This window comes from Castanea sativa, chromosome 11, assembly GCF_040712315.1.
Source record: "Castanea sativa cultivar Marrone di Chiusa Pesio chromosome 11, ASM4071231v1".
NCBI lineage: Eukaryota > Viridiplantae > Streptophyta > Magnoliopsida > Fagales > Fagaceae > Castanea > Castanea sativa.
The window spans coordinates 3,279,444-3,296,532 of NC_134023.1; the positions used below are offsets into that span (position 1 = coordinate 3,279,444).

General features: G+C 33.2%; 1 protein-coding gene across 1 annotated transcript; it reads right to left on the minus strand.

Moving 5' to 3' along the window:
* Nucleotides 1–1,699: 1,699 nt before the first annotated feature.
* On the minus strand, nt 1,700–6,436 carry LOC142614641 (metal tolerance protein 9-like). The gene is made up of 6 exons (XM_075787200.1): nt 6,095–6,436; nt 4,696–4,808; nt 4,215–4,460; nt 3,355–3,435; nt 2,765–2,995; nt 1,700–2,430 (listed from the first exon to the last, which is right to left on the minus strand). Exons 1-6 carry the CDS (start codon nt 6,297–6,299, stop codon nt 2,092–2,094), a joined length of 1,215 nt encoding a protein of 404 aa, XP_075643315.1. The 5' UTR covers nt 6,300–6,436; the 3' UTR covers nt 1,700–2,091.
* Nucleotides 6,437–17,089: the final 10,653 nt, after the last annotated feature.

A 17,089-nucleotide genomic window follows, 5' to 3' on the forward strand; every position in this document is an offset into this window, starting at 1 on the left:
GCGGGTGCGGCACCTCCGGTGCCGCGTCCGTGCATCCCAGGGGGTGGCTATATCACAAGCACTGATGGTGAACGCCTCTGGCTCTCCTTCCAAGTATGAAAGACTCCCTACAATTTGTTTCATTTGTGGGAAGCTTGGGCATGACAATAAGCATTGTCCAACAGCCATTGACTGGCAAAGTGCTGTCCACCAATCTCATAGAAGTTCTGCTACACTAAAAAAAACGATGCAAGAAGAACTAGGAACAGCGGGTAGCTTAGGTTTATCCACGCCGGCAAGAAAGGGATGATCCAAAAGCATCTCAACCGTGACCGTGAACCTGAACATGGGTTTCCTCTCAGCCGTAACCGTGACCATGGCCGTGATTGTGAATCTAAAAGCACACCCATCATCGATTTAGTCAAGGCAGAGCAACGACGGTGGTGGTGGTTTACACAGCAAATTTTACAGTGGGTGGTGGTGGTGAACTCACTCTCTCTCTCTCTCTCTCTCAGCTTACTCTCTCTCTCTCTCAAATCAGCTCACTCTCTCTCTTTCTCAAGGTTTCACAGGTTAGGAATTTGGGTACATGGGTTAGATTTTTTGATCTTTTTGGCAAAATTTGCTCAACAGTACATTTTTTGGAAAAAAAATTTTGTGGCTAGCACGCGTTTAAAGTTATTTCATAAGTTGGACTGTTTTTTGAAAATCGAGTTTATGAAACTCAAGTTCCAACCCAAAATCGAGTTTCTCAAACTCAATTTACATCCAACCTTGATTTTTTTTTTTTTTTTTTTTAAAGGTAGAATTCAAGTATAACAAACTCGAGTTCCATGCTTTTTAAAAAAATAACCCAAATGGAACTCGAGGGTAGAAAACACGAGTTCTGTTATTTTTTTTTAAATGGAACTCGAGTTTACTAAACTCAAGTTCCACCTTTATTATTATTTTTTTTTAAATCAAGATCGGGCATAAATCGAGTTTGAGAAACTCGATTTTGGGTTGGAACTCAAGTTTCACAAACTCGATTTTCAAAAAGCAGTCCAACTTACTAAATAACTTCGAACGCGTGCTGTCTATCTAATATTTTTTTGAAAAAATGCTATTTAGCAAATTTTGCCGATTTTTTTCCTGATTTTTCTTATTTTAATTCCGAATTAAAAAAGAAAAAGAAAAACTCAACCAAAACGGCGTCGTTTTAGTGGGTCTGACGGCAACAATGATAGAACAGTAACGGAGCCTTGAATTGACAAAAAATTGAAAGTTAGAGGACTAAATTGACAAAAATGAAAGTTAGAAGACTGAAATGAAAAACGGTGAAAGTTAGAAGGTCAGTTTTACATTTTTGCCTATAAGTTATAACCATGAAAAGTAATCAGGTTTGACAAAGAGAGTGAGTTGAAAAGGCTTTGGGTGTAGACTTAGACTTTATAGTGGATTTAAATGTATAAGAAGTGGACTTTAAAGTAGAGATAGGGCTGGAAATTGAATTAAAAATTGGCAAAAACTGGTTTCAAATTGAATTTAAAATTCAGAAAAGAGGATGAGAATGACATGGCTGTTGAAATGGCTCAATGTGAGCGTAGCAATATTAAATGCTACTCTTCAACTTTTAGTAATATATAGATATAGAATATAGATGAGATTAACACAAAGACACGCCACCCCTGCACTGTCTAAAAACACAGGGAGGCTTTAATAAATTTTTGGAATGAATTAACTCGAATAAAGTTATTGCTTTCATAACTTCCTTAAAGAAATTAACAAGAACAATAAAATGAAGGCTCATTGCATTAGCATGACCAGAATGAAGTTTGTCTTGACCGGTGAACTCATATTATCGAAATTATTAGCATCTTGCATTAAAAGAAAAATGGTTGCATATCAAACGTCTACTACAAAATCAACTGTCTAATGAAGCTCCATCTACTAAATAAATAAGAGGGATACCTCACGATTAGTGGCATTAAGCCATCAGATGGTAAATTCCATAATCTGGCATTACAATAGAAGTGCATCACATATTAACTAAATCAGCAACTCATTCAAATACCCTTGTGCTCTGACAAGGCTGAGCTCTGATCATTATTATTGTCGTCATCATCATTTGCATCAAACTTTGTGTTCTGGTCTATGAGTATACTCAAAATCTATATGTACAAAAGCTCGCTCAATTTCTGGGAGTTGCTCAAGTTTCACTTGAAGTGACTCACCGATATTATGAGCTTTGTTCAAAAGCATGTCTTGTGGCAAAATTATGTCAACCTCCACAAAATAATTTGAACCAAAAGTGTATGCTCTTACTGTGTCAATGTGCTTGATATCTTCATGGTGGTTCCATATCAGATATGTTAGCTTTGCCAAAAATTCAGGTGGTGCTGTCCTTCCAATTAGTGCCCAGACATTCTCAATGACTGTCTTCGTCCATGTATTCATTGTATATAATGCTATCTGCATCACAGGTTCAACAAATCATTATAAAAAGATAGATTAAAATCACACCAAGGAGCCAATCACAAATAGTGTCCATTTCACTTTGAAAATGAGACATATAGAGTGAATACCCATATTTTGTCATGGCTGCAAGTGATTTTGATAATTTTAGGAAATAAAAGGAAATTGATAACTTGTATTGTAGCTGAATTCAATTATCTTTATTATTTTTGGATAAATAAAAACAACAAATGCACCCAATTATCAAAAATATAGTAGTAAAAACAAAAGAGTGAAGAAGAAAGAAAGAAAGAAAGAAGAAAGAAGAAGAGCTGCATATATATGAACTTACTATAACAGCTCCAGTAGGATCAATCCACCAATAATATCGAATGGCCAGGACGGCTGCTGCCAAACCAATTGAATTAGTAATAACGTCGAAAAAATGATCTTGAGCATAGGCTCTAATAATTTCATTTTTAAATCTTCGACAATAGACCATGAGCATAAACTTCACTATGGTCACACAGACCATTATTCCAATCATCCATTTCTCCTTTTGAGGATCCCTTTCAGGCTGGGTCTGTAATCAGCACAGGAAATGAAATTAATATTAAAGGAATCACTGATACAGTAAACGACTACAGAAAACGAAACTTAGAACAGTCATGTTTAAATGTTACATCCACCAACTCAGAATATGATCTAACAAGGATCTCATACATTTAGGTAGTAGCTCAAAACCTACGTCATCCTTTTCATGAAGTACCAAGAACCAAAGTCACATTGGACCTCAGAGTTCAGACAAGACATAAAGAAGGGAGTTAATTTTCAAACCCTTCTCAAAGCCAACTTTGATAAAAATATGTCTGAGTCTAGCCATGCTCACAGTCATCTACATCCTCAACATAGATCGGAGCATGTGAGATAAAAGTTGCATACCTGTGCAATGAATTGTCGACCAGACTCGAGCAGAATTTGTAATCCAAGAGTTGCCATTACTGAAGCAAAAACAATGATTCCCTGCAATCTCAAGCTAAATTAGTAAAATATTTGTTGCAGTAAAGCAAAGTGTTGTAACAAAAAGTTGAAACACAGTCTGGCTGTATATGATGTGATTATTAGCATGCCTTGGGTCTACATCCCTGTAACTCATAATCACTCTTGAACCTACACTCAAATTTATGCTCAAAACCAATGCTATATATTCCCATGAGAGTAGATTGTTCAACCACTTTTTCATTTAATCCCTTAAATTTTTATTCCTAAGACTAGATTGTGTATATTCACTGCAGTTTCTAATTAAACAAATTTGCCCAAAACCAATGCTATTTGTTTTTAAACACAGTAATAGACCCCAAGCTCAACATTTCGGTAACAACATGAGAGCCTAAAGCATGGACCTGATGAAATATTTAATCTTGAAATAAACTGTGGCATGACATCATGCAATGTCTATCTATTGCTTTTGCCACTAGAATGTGTGGAATAAGACATAGCTGAGCCAATAGTACTAATGATGGAATAGCATTTCAGTTTATTTCCATCATTGATTACAGAAAGGTTTAATGAAATCATGAAAATGATGAAATGGAGAAATAAAAAAATAAAATCCTGACTTCTTTGGGGTAAATTTTTTAAAAATAAAGTTTAAGATGCATAATTTTCACTCCAACTTCTGAGCAACCAAATGATCTACAGAAGTAACACTAACCAAGTACACATGAATGCTCATTATCAGCTTCAACAACCTAAATCCATCAGAATCTGAATTTTCAAAGAATTATTCTTGGATGACTTACCACCGGCTGCATCCGGTTCTTTCCGATTGGATAACGATACTGGTTTGGATTTCTCATGGCATGGGCCGTGAACCACAATATAAAGCCTGACAAGAGATCTAAAAGTGAATCCAATGTTGAGGCAATAACCGCTAATGATCTGCTCTGAATAGAAACATAGAGTTTTGCCGCAAAGAGCACAACGTTAGCCATGTTTGATACATAGATAGCCATCCTCTCATTCTTTGCAAGCTGCTGCAACTCATCCTGAGAATAATAATAAGCAAAAAGATTAACAATGAAAAAGTATTGGTTTTTCATTTCTAGGAAACAAGAAAGAGTTTAGCTGTGATGAGATAGTATGGTTTTTTTCTTCCCTTTACATGAACATTAATTGTAGTCATTTGACATTATTTATGCAACCAAACTCAGAAATTAAAATTATTCTCCCATTTTGTTCCACAAGTTGTCATTCAAAATCATCAAGTTGAACACAACCAACCTCTGTTAGACTTCCAGGCATACAACCATTTTCAGCCATGGTCTCCATCTCCGTAAACCCTTCAAGGAGTCTTTCTTGTTTCTCATAATAATCAGCAACCTTGCTTCGTTTCCCTACAGTCAAAAGTACCAAGTTTCACATCATGTTCATTACTAGTCATGAATAAGGAGGTAGCATTCGAAGTCATCAAATATTGATGTTCCATTTTCCAAAGTAACTCAACATAAATTATGTAAATGAGTAACAATACATTGAATTATTATGATATTAGAACTCCAAGCATAACACAAAAGGCCATATGTGAAGTCTATAGTTACTCTCTTTATGTATCATCTCCAAAGAATGTGAAAGGATTTACAGAATTATAGAATGTCCCTTGCTGGTAAATGAAAGTTCCCAAAAAGCATCTAACTAGAATAAATTCTCTTCAAAATTCAAGGCCAAAAGATCAATGGTTTATATTTTTTCTCCATCTATTTATTTTCTTGTGTGGTTGTTGTGGTAACAAAATTGGAGTGTCAAAATTCAAAAATCAATTCATATGCATCAATAATTTCAGAAAATTTTCCTAGTGAAAGTTTTGGGTTTGACGGCAATGATGCTCCACTTCAGCTATTGTGAAAGTCCATAGATTTTTCACCTAAAAGATTTCTTCCCAATATGAAAATTGATCCTGACCAATGTCTAGAAGGGATGCAAAATTTACCATGGGGTCTTTAAACCCAATTGCCCCTTTTTTTTCACTAAACAAAGTTAAGAAACCATTGGATCGGTAACTCGGTTAAGTCAACTTCTAGTTGTCAAGCCCAAAATCAGTAACTTGGCTGAGTCAACTCAGTTACCAAGCCAAAAAAAAATCAGATCATCAAACAAAAGGAACATATTTGAAGTTTGCACTTTGTACAAAAAACTTAGTAACTCGTCTGAGTCAACTGAGTTATCAAGCCAAAAATCAGATTTAGACTGAACCAAGAAACCAGTGACTCGAAGCCCAAAATCAGATTACATATTTTACATTAACAGAGAACATCTGTGTCCTTTTTTTATTTTTATTTTTTTGGTAAATTGTTCATGAATCTTGCTAAGAAAAGAAAGAATATGGAATTTGAAGAAAAAAACAAAAAATGTAACTTAATTTCATTCTAGTATTGGCATGTCCTGGCCATTATAAAATTGTTGGTCATTCTAGTATTGGCATGTTCTTTAGGATAATATCATTTTTTTTTTATAGCATCAAAAAAATATATATCATTTTTTTTATATGTACATAAATATATTGATAAAAAAAAAGTTTTATCTTCCTTTTTTTTTTTTCAAGTACAATTAAATTCAATTATATGGCTAAAGATTTGTTAATATGTTCTCTCTCTCTCTTATATATATATGAAGGAAGACTTACTTGGGACATGAAGAAGGCTGCTGAGAGCGAAGAAACCATGTTCACCACCATCTCTTCTTTCAACCAGTGTAGGAAACTCTTGCACACTGAGCCTCCAAGACCCAGATGACATGTCACTTCTGGTTGCCGATTCAACATCCTGTGCCACAAAATTCTCTCTTCTGCTCTCATGGGTCACCTCCATGTTATTCCCACCCTCTTCCATGATCAACTCTCTCTCTCAGACACAAAAGAAAAACAAGACTGCGTACCCCTCTATGTTTGTTGAGCTCGAGCCTTTTGTTTATGAATCACAAAATAACCCACACACAAAGAAATAGTACAAGACTGCATTGCAGTGTTACGTAAATAACAAGTTTTAGTACTGAGTCTTCACTGCAAAGAATGAGAATTTCTAAAGAAACGGGCTGGATGGATTATAATAAAGGAATAGAGTGATAGCACAATTGACATCTTTTTCGAACTTGCAAAGAAATTTCCTACCGACTAACAACGAAAAGTTTAAAGCAGCTTCCACGTAGTGCGGTATCAAGATTGCGTCTACGTATATAGTGTCGCTTTGGTCGAGTTCATATCATGACTCGGATGTTACTGCTACACAGGCGGTGCCTTCGGCGTGGAGGAAATTTGGGCAAGGCATAGCGGGAAAGGCGGGTCAAGCCAAACGTGTATTTTTCGGATAATGTTCACATTTCAATCGTGAAGTGACAACGTACACGGATTAATGAGTATTTGATAATTAGGGGTGTCCATAGCCCGCCAAACCTAACCCACCCGTGAGATCCGACCACACTTGAGCTAAACTCAATCCAATTAATTTGGTGACTGCCGGTCTCCACATTCAAAATCTGACCCACCCGATTCAACCAATGAACCTAGTCAAATCCAATGGAGATCCACCAATTACAATGAGATATTTGCTAAATTTCATGTTTTATATGCTCTTAATACATATGATAAATTTTGTGTCGATCAGATTTTATTTATTATAAGATCTATAAACTTATATTTTATGCATAATTTCAAATTAAAAAAAAATTATTGATGACATAACTATTAATATTTAATTTTTTAGAAATTTTGTAAGTATAGAAGATATAAGAAAGAAATGTAATCTAATGATAGATTTGTCAAAATTCACCTTTAATTAAAAAAAATATTAAGTAAGGCTATAGCTTAGGTTATAACAAATTTTATAACTAGACTTTGTCTTTTTTTAAATAAACGTTAATACATCACATTTCCTATATGAGTAAACATTCGGTCAGGCTTGGCGTAAAACCAGTGTTTTACGCCAGCCAATACGAGGCTGACACGTCATCAATTAAAATATATTTTCTCTTTCTCTCTCTCTTGTCTTCTCCGTTTCACAAGTCTCTCTCTCCTCTCTCTTTTTTTGTTTCTTTCTCACTTGTTCTCTTCCTGTCTCCAGGCCTCTCACCCATACCTTTCTTCTCAATCTAAAATCAAATCCAATTAAAAGCTTCAAGGCCATCAGCCCCTCCCCTTCTCCCTCTCACCCATGCCTCTCTTCTCCATTTGAATTCAACTCCCCTTCATCTCCATTGAATCAACTACGTCTTCTTCCACCATTCTCTGATCAAAATCTCTCACTCTTTCTCTTACAAAGATCATGAAAATAACAAGTCTTACTCTGTTTTTAACATACCCTTTTCCTTTTTCACACTCACTCAACAACCAAAATGAAAATCAGCAAACATATCTAAGCAATTTTTTTTTCTTTTCTTTTGAAGCCTCACCATTGGGCTTCACTAACTGGAAATTAGAAAAGTTCATACTTTTTTAATTTAAAAAAATCCAACACTGAAATTGTCATAACATTTTCCTTTACCACACTTTCTCATCTACCAAACAGGAAATCAGACCTAGCAAAGGAAATAATAATTAAAAAAAATTATAACCAGACAAGACCAAACAAAAAAAAAAATACTAGCTACTCAAATTAACACACATGCCCATTATCTTTTCCACACTTTCTGAGCTACCAAACAGAAAATCAGACATATCTTAGCAAAAAAAAGAAGTAAACAATTTTAACAACAAAAAGATTTACTTGAAGATTTTGGAGCCATAAAGAAATAAGGGGCTAAAATCAAAAAGGGGTTTAGGGTTGGGATCGAGAATCAGAGAAAGCACACATTTTAAATTTAATTTAATTGAAATTAAAATAAAATAAAATCTGAGGTGGATCAGATTTTGGGGAAAAATGGGTAAAAAAAATAAAATAAATGATAAGATAAAAGAAAACCCAAAAAATTGGAACTGGGTTTCACTCATACAAGTCCCTCTATAACTATAACAAGTGTGAAAGTGTCTCACTCTCTCTGTGTCTCTCTGTCTCTCTATGTGTCTGAGTCTCTACTTTTTCTTTTTTTCTTTTTTTTGGTTTTTTTAGTGAAGGGTTTGTGTAGTGAAATCTCTGGCTTTGCTGAGAGGGAGAAGGGAAGGGGCTGATGGCCTTGAAGTTTTTAATTGGATTTGATTTTAGATGGAAAAGAACGGTATGGGTGAGAGGGCTGGAGAAAGGAAGAGAACAAGTGAGAAAGAAAGAAAAAAAGAGAGAAGAGAGAGACCTGTGAAACGGAGAGGACGAGAGAGAGAGAGAAATTATATTTTAATTGATGACGTGGCAGTCTCCTATTGGCTGGCGTAAAACACTGGTTTTACGCCAAGCCTGACCGAATGTTTACTCTTCCTATATTTTATATCCTTCCTTTTACTTTTCTTTTGGTTACAATTTTCCATGTAAATCAACAAGAGCATCCTAAGGAAACAAATTTCTCAATTTGCTGATCCTATGTACTCAAACATAAAAGTTTCTCTTATGAGAAAATTATTGAGCCCCATTCAGTATTAATAGTCTAGTACTAAGTGATCCTTTGGGAACAGTTTATTTAGTTGAAATTGAAAACTTTTTACTAAAAGTACTGTAGATAAAAATAAAAGTTAGCTGAAATAGTACAATAAAACCCATGAATAATATCAAAAAGTGCAGTATGACCCATAAATAGTAGTAAAAATAAATTTGAATAGTAAAATAAACTAACTTTCAACAATGTCAAACACACCCTCATTAGTAAGTATATGTTAAAATAAAGTAAAATACTAATTAGTACACATTAAAAAAAAAAAAATACTCCAAATCAAAAATAATAATAATAATAATAATAATAATAATAAAATACTAATTCCAAGAGTCAGTGTAATTCCTGGCCCCACCGTAGCTGCTTTCTTTTTTTTTTTTTTTTTAAGACAGATAAGTAGTTTGGCAAATAACTATAAAGTGGAAGGGCATTTAAGTAATTTGACCTAAAAGACCCATTTTCCTCCCTTCCTTTTTTGGTGGACTCATGTGAGAAACACCCAACTCATCCATTTTCTTCCCCATTTTTCCTTGTGAACCAAACAGAGGAAAACCTACGTGTTCCCTCCACATTTTTTTAAGCTTTTCATCCATCAACTTTTCAACCCCAATAATGTAAGCTACTTTAATTAGGATTTGGTTAATTTATTGAGACCAAAGAAAGTTAGGACTCAGATTATCTACCATCTTTATCTCCAAAACGTGGATAGAAAATTTGGAAATAGAAAAGGACCCCAATAGTCCAATACCCACAAGAGAATACTTTTAGTTTTTTTTTTTTTTATATTGATTTTATTTTATGGACAAAGTTTAATTACAAAATTGGTTGTAGTTTTAGGCTACAATTTTACTCAATATTTTTTTTTTAATGTGAATTTTGACAAATCTACCATTGGATTACATCTTTTTCTTATTTCTTCTATGTTTGCAAAATTTCTAGAAAATTAAAGATCAATAGTTATGTCATCAATAAATTTTTTAAATTACAAGTTTATTATAATTTAAAATTATGCATAAAATATAAACTTATAGTTCATATAGTAAATAATATTTTTTTTTTTTAGAAAGATATAGTAAATAATATTTAACCGTTGAATTTCATATTCTTTACGTTCTTAATAAAAATGTTAAATTTTGTATTAATCAGATATTAATTTTTGTATGGAATTCAACGATTAAATTTTCAAAATATATAGTAATATTTATTTTATTAAGTAAGATTGTAAATTTAGGCTATAACCAATTTTATTGCAAAACTTTGTCCTTATTTTATTTTCAAAAAAAGTTTACAAAATGATAACGAGAGAATAAATGTAGCATCAATTTTATTAGAAAAAGTCTATAAGTTGATATAACAATTGTTGCGATGTGTTGGAACCAACCACAACCGATCTGGTCGAAGTCTAACTTATGACGTGGTTGATGTCGATCGTTAGTGGGAACACAAATTATACTACGTTTTATATAGATTGACTAAGTCAATCGATGCCCAAATTGGCCAAACCCAATAGAATAGTCGAGCTGAGCTGATATCACCGACCATGGCTCGAGAATGTATTGCAGTGCAGCTTGGTAAGCAAAGAATCGAAAAATGGACCATGTCGGCTCTGCAGGAACAACATATTGCACACCTGTAACTGTTGGATGAATGCCACGTCAATAATAACATAAATAAATACAATTTCTTAAAAGTTATTGTTTGTCTTGTATTTAAAAGTCAATACACAGGCCATTTGAACTTAATGGAGTTTCCATCACAAGCTCATTTTTTATAATTTAAAAAAAAAAAAAAATCAAATCTGGAAAACCACTCCACTAACTAATAGTCCATCTCCCCCACCACAAATTCGTTGAGCTTGTGTGTTATCAATTTAGCCAAGACTTACTCTTAAGTGATTCTACCCTCTCTCAGACGTTACTCTTTCTTTCTTTCTCCCTCTCTCTCAGATCAACAGAAAATGTTTGCTTCCCATACGTTTTGATTTTTTTCATTTTTTGTGAAACAAATGGGTATTGCATCTGCAAACGTTCTCCCTTTCTCTCAAATCGGCAGTGTTGTGGATTCGGTGGTTTGCTCTCTTTCTCCCTCTCTATTAGATCGGTGGCTTGGTTTTGTTCCATGGAGATCGATGGTGCTATGGTGGTGGGTTTGGTGTGGGTATTTTGCATGGTGGGTCTATGGTGGTCTGTGGTAGTGCTGGTTTATTGGGTCTATGATTTTTTTTTGGCGGTGGGTTTACTAGTGGTGGTGGTGTGTAGTGTAGCAGTGGTGGAGTGGGGTTGCTGGGGTTTCCTTTTTTGCTTTGATTTTTTGTTGTGGGCATTGTGGCTGATTTGTGAGTAGCCAATGGTAGTTGCTTTTGATTTGTGGTTGATTTTTTGTTGTGGGATGTGTGGGTTTGATGGTGGTGGTGGTGGGGATTGGGATGGGTTTGTTGTGGTGGAGGTGGCTATGGTTTTTGGTCGAATTTGGGGTCTATAGGTCGGATTTGGGTGGTTTGGATCGGATTTGGTGGCGTTTGGGTGGCTGAGTGTGGCTGAGTTTTGGTGGAAGGTCTTGACTGTTGATAGGAATTGAAAATATCAAATTTGTTTTTAATCCAATCAATATGATTTTTCAATTTCATCTAACGTGAAAACTTTTTTTTTTAATTTTTAATTAAAAACATGCCACATCATTTAAAAAAAATGTCAAGTCATTGTTTCGTTAACCACGTAAGTAACACCGTTAACAACAGTTAATAAAAGGACCAATACAACTCAATTTTAAAACTTAAGAAACTGACTGTGCTCGCTTCAAACTTAAGAGACTCATTACGCACACAAAGTAAAGTTTAAACACCAATAGTGTAGTTTAGCCATTTTATTAGAAATAGTCTATAAGTTGATATAACAATTGTTGCGATGTGTAGGGGGTCCACAACCGATATGGTCGAAGTCTAACTTATGACGTGGTTGATGTCGATCGTTAGTGGAAAAACCAAATTATACTACGTTTTATATAGATTGACTTAGTCAATCGATGCCCAAATTGGCCAAACCCAATAGAATAGTCGAGCTGAGCTGATATCACCGACCATGGCTCGAGAATGTATTGCAGTGCAGCTTGGTAAGCAAAGAATCGAAAAATGGACCATGTCGGCTCTGCAGGAACAACATATTGCACACCTGTAACTGTTGGGATGAATGCCACGTCAATAATAACATAAATAAATTTCTTAAAAGTTATTGTTTGTCTTGTATTTAAAAGTCAATACACAGGCCATTTGTTAATAGACTTTTTTAATAAAATAAATATATTTTAATAACAATTTTATGAGGAATATAAAAAGTTGTCATAAAAACCAGTTGGTTCTTTCTTTTGTATTCATTAACTTTTTCTTAAGTGTATAAAGGTTATGCAAAAAAATTTTATGTATTTTTTCTAAAATCAAAACAGTTTTAGTTAACATGTATTTTATGTCAAATAATTAAAAACTACTTTGTTGTGACAATATGTATATGAGAATGCTAAAATTTAAAATTTTGATTTTGAAAGGGATGTAGTTAAATTGTTGTGACAATATGTATTTTATTGTTGTCTAACATGATTTTGTGGTTTACCACTCACACTTAGCCACATATGATAATTGTAGCAAATGGTGTGAAAAATGCTATGGCCCTAGAATTTGTGAGATAAATATAAAAGTTTTTTATCTTGTAACAATAAGATAGATTGATTAATTTAGATGGATATGACTTCAAATGTTGTTTTACGAATAATTGCTCTTTATCATTAAAACAAAACAACAATTAGTCCCCTACTCTACAAGTTATTTTACTAGTTGAACTTGAGCTAACTCAAACTCACAAGATTGTTTGGATTCAAATTCTATTAGATGTGTATTAAAAAAAATCTATCCAGAGCATGCAAAGTTGTACAAGGATGATTTTTCTTTCTTGAAAAATAATAAAACCAACTACTCATCAAAGGTAATACATATTGTGGAAATAATACTCCTAAGCACCAAACTTTCTATACCATGATGTCTGGTGGTATATGTTGCTGCCAACTGAGATCTTGGGTGTAACACTCCATAATTTTATTACTGATTTATTTCATATAAATGTATTTATAAAGAGGAGGCATAAAATAAAATGGATTTAATTGATTTTGGTCTAAGATATTTAAATAAGATAATTAATATGGTATAAGAAGCCCAAAAGAGATGTCATAAGTAAATAGATGGGCATTGATAAACTTAAAAACCCTAGCCTTTTATCCTTGAGCTTTACATGCAAGGACGGAACTACACTTGGACTGCCCCCCCTAAATTTTTTTTTTTAAAATGTTATTATTATTATTTTATATATATATGTGTGTGTGTACTAATTTTAGCAATTTTGTTCTATAAAATTAGATTTTGTGTACTCACAAACTTTTTTATAACACTTTTACAAATGGTTACGGTAACAAATTCTTATTGGTTCACATATAGACACACCACTCATATCATTTTTTTACTTACCAGAAACTACTTATCACATCAATAATTTATAATAAAAAACTTGTACCTCTAGCATTTTCCTCATTTCAGTGATCATAAAAAAAATTTATAGATTTAAAATCTAAAACAAAATATACAAACCAAAAAAAAAAACCTCAACAACAAAAATTACTAGTAAAACAAAAAAAAAGTTCAATTAACTAATTTCATTCAAAATAAATAACCCTGCCCTTTAAAAAATTCTAAACAAAAATAATTTTGTTCTTATCTACAAAAAAAAAATCTCAACTAAATAGCAGAATTAAAGGTTGGAACCGCCACACATAGCTAATAGTAAAACAGCCCCCTAACTCAAAATTCTAGCTCCATTACTGTTTACATGTGTGTATATAAATAGGAGATTTCCCCTTTTTAGTGGCACCACACCATTTTCTTGATTATCTTCTCTATAGCTGTGTGTGTGAGAATTAGGTTAGCCCTCCCCTCCTCATTACTTGGGCCCTTTTATTTACGTGACACCTATCAAGCTTCTATATAGTTTAAGGGTGAGGGATATCTCCCACATCTAGGAGAGAGAATGTTTATGTATTATTTAGTCTTTATGCCCACAGATTATAGGTTGGTAGGTGTGGACTTGGGCAATCTAATTTTGTCACCATGCTAATGGGAAAAAGGTGCTTTATGGTTACTATATAATTATACTTATCTAAGTTCACCTCCAATCTATCATCTACGCACATATCATTGTTCAAATATTTTGTCCAGCCTTTATCATTTATGTTTTGCGGCATCAAGGGAATAATAGACTGTGATGGCTAGACCTATAATGACATGTTAGAGTTCCCTAGAGTTGCTGTACATTCATGGGGATTAATCGATAGTGAAAATCTGTGGAATAGAACAATCTGATCAAAGGTGAAAGTGAATTGGATAGTTAAGTAAATGAATGGAAAATTTTGGAAAAATCAGTGTAGTCCAGAATTATACTGTTAAGCATGAAAACAGATTTTTAAGTGGAACATTTGTGTAAATTGATGGACCTATATGTTGTACGAAAATTTTATGTATTTTATCTAAAATCAAAACAGTTTTAGTTAACATGTATTTTATGTCAAATTAAAACTAGTTTGTTGTGACAATATGTATATGAGAATACTAAAATTTTAAATTTTGATTTTGGAAGGAATATAGTTTGTTGTGCCAATATGTATTCTATTGTTGCCTAACAAGATTTTGTGATTTGTTAACCTTATATGATAATTATAGCAAATGGTGTGGAAAATGTTATGATCCTAGAATTTGTGAGTTAAATATGATAGTTTTTCATCTTGTATCAATAAGATAGATTTAAGATAGATTGATTAATTTAGATGGATAAGACTTCAAATACTATTCTACAAATAATTTTTCTTTATCATTAGGACAAGATAACAATTAGTCCCCCTACTCTACGGCCCCGTCCGTTTGGAGAGAAAATAGGAAGATGTAAAACAAAGGGAGAAAAATAGACATTTTTCTCTGTTCGTTTGAGGAGAAAATAAAGGAAGGATAGAAAATCGGGAGGAAAATTTTCCTCCCGGGCCCACAAATATTTTCCTCCCAAATTGGGAGGAAAACTGTGGGGGAGAAAAGTGGTCCTCTGATGGGGACCAGTCTTGACCATGCATTTTACAAAAAAAGCCCTTCCCACCAACCATTCTTCTTCTTCTTCTTCTTCTTCTTTTTTTTTTTTTTTTTCAAGCACCTAAACGTTGTTCTTTTTTTTTTTTTTTTTTTTTTGACCTGAACGTTTTCTTTTTTTCAACGAACGTTCTCTCTTTTTTTTTATTTTTAATGTAACTTAATCTAATCTTTACATTATAATAATAAAAATTTAAATTTAAATCTATATATATAATGTGATAAATTTTATATTATGTAATGAGTACAAATAAATCTATTTCTTACATATTATATAACAATGTATAATAGTCAATTTATATAAATTACATTTTCCATCCTCCCACTTTTCTCTCCAACCGAACAAAAGAGTTTTCCACCCTCCCACTTTTCCACCCCTCCAACCGAACACATAAGAGGGAAAACTAAAATATTTTCCAACCTCCCACAATTTTCCATTCTCCCACCATTTTCCATGCTTCCACTTTTCCACTCCTCCAACCGAACAGACCCTACAAAATATTTTATCAGTTGGACTTGGACTGACTCAAACCCACGAGATTGCTTGGATTCAAAATCTATTAGATGTGTACTAAAAACAAAAACAAAAATCTACCATAACCATGCAAAGTTGTACATGGACGATTTTTCTTTCTTGAAAAATGATAAAACCAATTTATCAACAAAAATAATAATAATAATAATAAAACCAACTACTTATCGAAGGTAATAATAATTGTTGAAATAATACTCCTAAGCACCAAACTTTCTTGAACCATGATGTCTGGTGGTATATGTTTCTGTCACCAAGGTCAAACATTGTGTTAGAACTCCTTTCTTTCTCTTTCTCCTTTATACGTGTCTTTGTTTTTAATAAATAAATAAGGTCAAACATTGGATGGCATGATATGAGTGCTCAACTACAATTTAATTATCTTTGACTTGATCCTTCAACAAAAAAAAATGTTTCTTAGACTTAGCGTGAGTTTGGATACCGCTAAAATCTAACCATGTCTACGTCTGTGTTTTAAACAGTGGGTCTCATGCACTGTTCACTGGACCTGCAAGCATGGTTGTTAAAATCACGATCCGAATCATAAAATCGCACGATTTTACGATCCTACTTCACCAAAAAGTTTAAAATCGTAGGAAGATCGCAAAAATGTTAGGATCGTAGGTAGGATCGTATAGGATCATATGGGATCCTACCGATCCTACCATTTGGCTTGAATTTTTTTTTTAAGTGGGATTCATTTGGGTAAACCTAAACCCACAAGCCCAACGGATTTTAGAAGCCCAATAATGAATTGAAGTCTTAAATTTACCCCTATGTCAACATAAAATCTCAACAAAAAAAAACCTGTGATATAAGTTTAACGTTTTCAAAAACAAAACCTAAACTATTTAGAAACACAAAGCTCCAGCACACACCTCTGTCCCGCGCCTCCTCAACCCTCTGTCAAAAACTTAGCACCTCTTAGCCCTCTCAATGATGTTACCGTGAGCCATCGCTGCCTTTAAGCTTTCTAGTAATTTGTTTTGGCAGTTAGTACTTAGTAGTTTATCATTTATCTGTACTTTAATAGCTTGATTCCATATTGTTGTGTTGTGTATATAATTTTGACAAAACTTTTAAGGTTTTTATTTTCCTTTTTTGTCAACTAAATTAAGTAAAATTTAAAAAAATATGAAACAGGATCTTTAGTATTTGAATCTTTGAGAAATATTAGTAAATACAATTACTAGTTTAGAATTGCACACAACTTGTTTGATGAATTCTCTGTGTGATTTTTTGAGCATGCTCTATATCTTGGTGTCTTTTTTTTTGCAGCTCTAGTACAAATATACAATGTCTACTTTGGCTATAAAGAAAATTAAGCGAACTTTCCATATGTGTAGATAATATTTTGGTACTTAGTTGATAATTAAACATGTACTGAACTTTTTAGATACATTATGTCAAAA